This window comes from Helobdella robusta (genome assembly GCF_000326865.2).
Source record: "Helobdella robusta unplaced genomic scaffold HELROscaffold_26, whole genome shotgun sequence".
NCBI classification, from domain to species: Eukaryota; Metazoa; Annelida; class Clitellata; order Rhynchobdellida; family Glossiphoniidae; genus Helobdella; species Helobdella robusta.
Genome location: NW_008704349.1, coordinates 1,309,444 through 1,314,208, shown reverse-complemented (window position 1 = coordinate 1,314,208; position 4,765 = coordinate 1,309,444). Strand labels below are relative to the sequence as shown.

The 4,765-nt window shown below is 33.3% G+C and overlaps 1 protein-coding gene across 1 annotated transcript in view; it reads right to left on the bottom strand.

Moving 5' to 3' along the window:
- HELRODRAFT_191922 (hypothetical protein) overlaps window positions 1–4,765 on the bottom strand; it is a gene marked incomplete at its 3' end in the record, with an annotated part of 7,752 nt that overhangs the window by 2,192 nt on the left and 795 nt on the right. Inside the window, exons 3-7 of the mRNA XM_009019992.1 lie at window positions 4,453–4,719; window positions 3,903–4,221; window positions 3,697–3,810; window positions 1,264–1,338; window positions 722–782 (exon numbers count right to left, since the gene is read on the bottom strand). Of these exons, the coding sequence (XP_009018240.1) occupies window positions 722–782; window positions 1,264–1,338; window positions 3,697–3,810; window positions 3,903–4,221; window positions 4,453–4,719 (836 nt within the window). The remainder of the gene's footprint in view (window positions 1–721; window positions 783–1,263; window positions 1,339–3,696; window positions 3,811–3,902; window positions 4,222–4,452; window positions 4,720–4,765) is intronic.

Here is a 4,765-nt window from a genome sequence, read left to right as displayed (position 1 = left end):
GTAATTTTGACAAGTCAATATTTCCCTATATATACAGCAAGGAGCACTGATGATGATTCATTCGTAATCGAAATATGGCCTTATTTGCAGCATGAATTCGAAAAATAAGTTTATTTTGAATTTTAATAAACTAAACGTTCACCAAAAAACTTTAGTGAGAAAAATTGAAAAAACGAACTACAAACATATTAACGCCAAACATTCGGTAGAATTTATAGAATATTGTAAAAATTATGGTCTATTACCAACAATTAATATATATATATGTATGTGTGTTGTGTATGTAGGATTAGTTACATAAATTTGTCAATATATATATATTTATATTTATATATATATATGTATGTATGTATATATGTATATATATATATATATATATATATATACATGAATAATTGTTCGTCTAAAAGGTTTGAAGTTAGTTAGTAGTGGAGTGCCTCAAGGAAGTATTTTAGGTCCGGCTTTGTTCATTGTGTATGTGAATGACATGTTTGATGTGAAAGATAGTTCTGTTCAAATGTATTTGTATGCCGAGGATGCTGAAATGTTTAATTTTATAAGATGTGTTGATGATAGAATAGTGCTACAAAAACATCTTGTTAAATTGTATGATTGGTGTACTTTATGGGAAATCGGTTTGAACATTGATGCGTGTGCAGCTATAAAATTTGGTCATTCATGTTTGGATAATAATTGGTGTTATAGAATTAATAATTCTAACTTGGATTTTTGTGGTGAAGTAAACGATTTGGGGGTTTAGTTTGAACGTTCACTGAGCTTCTCTGAGTATATACATCGTGTCATTAATAAATGTTTTGTTCTTTCAGGATTGTTATACAGAAACTTTAAAAATTTAACTAAAGAGTAAATTATTTTGATTTATAAATCTTTAATTAGGTCAAAGTTAGAGTATGGTGTCAGCGTATGGTTTCCTTGGAAAATAAAGGAAATTGATGATTTGGAAAGGGTTCAGAAACGGGCAACCAAGATGGTCAGGGATTGCAAAGGCCTTTGTTACTCGGATCGATTGAAGTTTCTTGGCTTACTAACTTTAAGATTTAGAAGAGTTCGTGGAGACATGTTAATGATTTTCAACATTGCGAAGGGTATGGTAGATAGAGATTCCTCACCAGCTTTGTGTTTTGATGCGGATCCACGTACCAGAGGGCATCGCTACAGAATACATGTCCAAAGGTTCCATACAAATACAAGGAAGTATTCGTTTTCTAACAGAGTGACCTCCATTTGGGACAATTTACCAACCTGCGTTGTTGAATCAGATACTGTTTCCAACTTCAAGAGGAATTTTGACTTATATATGGCCGACAAAGACTTTTTCTATGATCATAAAATTGACATTGTTGTGTGATTGCTTTTTGTTGTCTTTTTAATGCTACTTTGATATGGGCACATATAACTTACGTTTAAGCCCGTGATTTATTTTATATTTTATTTATTTATTTATATATATATCAATCAAATCAATCGAATCACTTTTATTCAATCAAACAATACAAAATTATAAATATATGTGAATATATATATATATATATATGTATATATATATATATATATATATATATATATATATATATTCACATATTCACACGGCCCAATTAGTTGATGTTGCAATAGATGGTTATAAAGTTACTTAATAAATTTTCAGTCATTAAAAGCCGATCGAGTTGTTGAGCTATTTAGTTTATTCACCACCGTCGTCCAATTCCAATGCAAAGAAACTCCAGACTGGCACACTCGTAGGACGAAAAAGGGAAAGAAAGAGAGAGAGAGAGAGAGAGAGAGAGAGAGAGAGAGAGAGAGAGACAGACAGAGAGAAGAGAGAAAAAGAATTCCATCACTTCTTTTTTCGATGAAAATTATAAATCTTGATTGGGAAACTATTCCAATCAAACACACGTGATCTAGGTAAACGCATTCCGTTCGTATGTATATATATGTTTGTGTGTGTGTGTATTTATGTGTGTGCGCGTGCGTGCGTGTGTGTGCGTGTGTGCGTGCGTTTGTAAATAGTTTAATTCTAGGCAACATTATGTCAAATGACGAAATATTGATAACTCCATTAGCTAGACTTAGCAAGCATTTTAGCGTCGTTATTAATATACATGAACTAATCAATTTCTATTATCTGTTGGTTATTTTGGTTCGGTCAGTTACAAATTGAAAGATCATTGAACCATTTCTAACCGTGAATATTCATATACATAAACTATTGTTTTAGCCCCATGCTATATTTATATTACACATGTCTCATATTTCAAATCTTCCTCATCAACATCATTTTTTTAATCCATTTTATTCACAAAAAATGTGAGAGTCAGCCTAGCAATAAATGCTTATCTGATATCTTTATTGAATGAAAAGACGATGATACCATAGGATATATATATATATATATATATGTATATGTATATATATATCTATGGATGATACTTGTCATATATATATATATATATATATATATATATATATATATATATATATATATGTATATATATACATACATACATACATACATAGTCTTAACATCATCTTCTAGCATACTTGTACACTAATTATTATCGAGAGCCTCTTGTTTGGTTAGACAGAAATAGTAAGATCGGTAAATCCCTTCTGATCTTAAGTATTCATAAATTATCATTACCCCTTCTGTATTCATGTTACATAGGTGTGTCATATTTCAAATCTTTCTCGACAACCCAGGCATTTATTGAAATTTGGATCGGTCCTCATCGTAGTAGCTATCAGACGGGGTAGGTAGGCTTTTCAGACATTACCCCTTGCAACCTGGTACTCTAATTATCGAATGTGGGCCAATGCCAATCTCGCCCTACCTTAAATCCTGGTTTGTAAATTCTTTAAGTTCTTAAATTCTTTAAGTTTGTATAACGAGGTTTTCTTTCCTTTTTTGCACTTTCAACTTCTTCAAACCCTGAGCAAATTTTCATAGGTTATAATTGTAGATTAGTTGATTTTGAGGTAAAAATTTACTTCAGGTTTAAATTATTGTTGTGATGAAGTTGTTGTGGAAAAGTTAAGCTGCCTAACACGGCTACTGCAGTGACTGTGTTGGTGGCTGTTACTTCTACCACTATTACTTCTTTTACTACTACTAGTAGTAGTAGTAACGCCACTTCTACTGCTGCTGTTGTGAGAGCCATACAAACACGTGCGACACATGAGTTCACTCGCATACTAACAATTACAGTAGGCAACTTTACTATAACGTGTTAAATCTAGCGTGAAGTTTTTAAATTTCATGTACAATTGTTTTAAATCATGATCATACTATATTTGATTTGGCACAACCAATATCAATATTTTTATGATTTAAATATAATAGAGAAACTGCTTTTCGTAATTTGCGTTTGATTGATTAATTGGTTGATTGATTGGTTGATTGATTGACTGATTGATTGGTTTATTGGTTGATTAACGATAAATACAAAGCTGTCAAACAGTCACCAACATGAAAAAAATTTTACTTTTTTTGGCAGATACAAAAATTATTTTCAGACGCTTCAACATAATCTAGCTAACTTTATACTTGGTTATATTTTTTTGATGAAACCTTCAACAAATTAAACAACAAATTATAGAAATTAAGTATAAATTAATAAAAAAATTGATTAGAGTTAACAAAAAATTAATTAATTAGAAATTTATGTTAGATCAAACAATTCTTCCGATGACAAATCCATATTTTTTGTCTCTACTAGCGCACCTCAATTCCTCGTAAACATGAATCAATGAGTCTTCTTTGGTGGTTCCTCTCTGTTTTTTCTTCAGCAGCTGTGAAATGTTTTTTTGTAATAACTTGTCATTATTACCATCATCATCATCATCATCATCATCACCACCACCGTCGTCGTCGTCATCATAACCTGTGCGGCGACTTCAGCATCCACAAGTTTTTCCTCCCATGCTCTTCCATCTTGGTACCCAGCTAACGTCGGATAACCAACGAGTACTATGACGCCATTGCCGCTACTACTACCGCTACTACTACTTTTACTACTACTAGCAACAGTATTACTACCACTACTACTGCTGCTGCTGCTGCTGCTGTGAAACGACAGCTGTTTAATGACGTCATTAGCGATTTTGTAGCCGAGGTTAGCTCTGTTAATTAATATCATATCGCAAAGTGGTAGCTGGCCACTGGAAATAGATGACTGAATGTCTGACGTAGGATTCCCGAATCTGTGTGTGTATGTGTGTGTGTGTGGCTTGCGTGTGTGTGTGGCTGTGCGTGTGGCTTGTGTGTGTGTCTCTTGTGTGTGTGTGTCTCTTGTGTGTGTGTGTGTGTGGCTTGCGTGTGCCTGTGAGTGTGTGACAAGCAAATAAAATAATAAAAATAAAAAAAAAACAAACTGACAGATTGATGGACCAAACGCCGAACAAAAGAATGAATAAAATAATAAAAATACTAACTTGACCGTGAGCTTCACCTCTCCGAACTGGTCGCTGTAGAAGGAACTCATTCTAGATGCCACATTCTCTTCATCGCTAGTCACTGCATAGTCGAAGGAAAACACTCTGACGTTAATGTTGGACGTGATAAGGTTGAAACTCGTAAAACCGTAACCGAAACCGACCTCGCACACCGTTTTGATCGATTTGACAGATGTTAAATAGTGCAGGATGTGCGTCAACTCGGCCCTAGGGATGTGCCGTTCATCGACGATTCCTTCTTTTAGCCTATCAAGAATCGTATTTAGTCGATTTTAGAAATTGTTTTGAAACG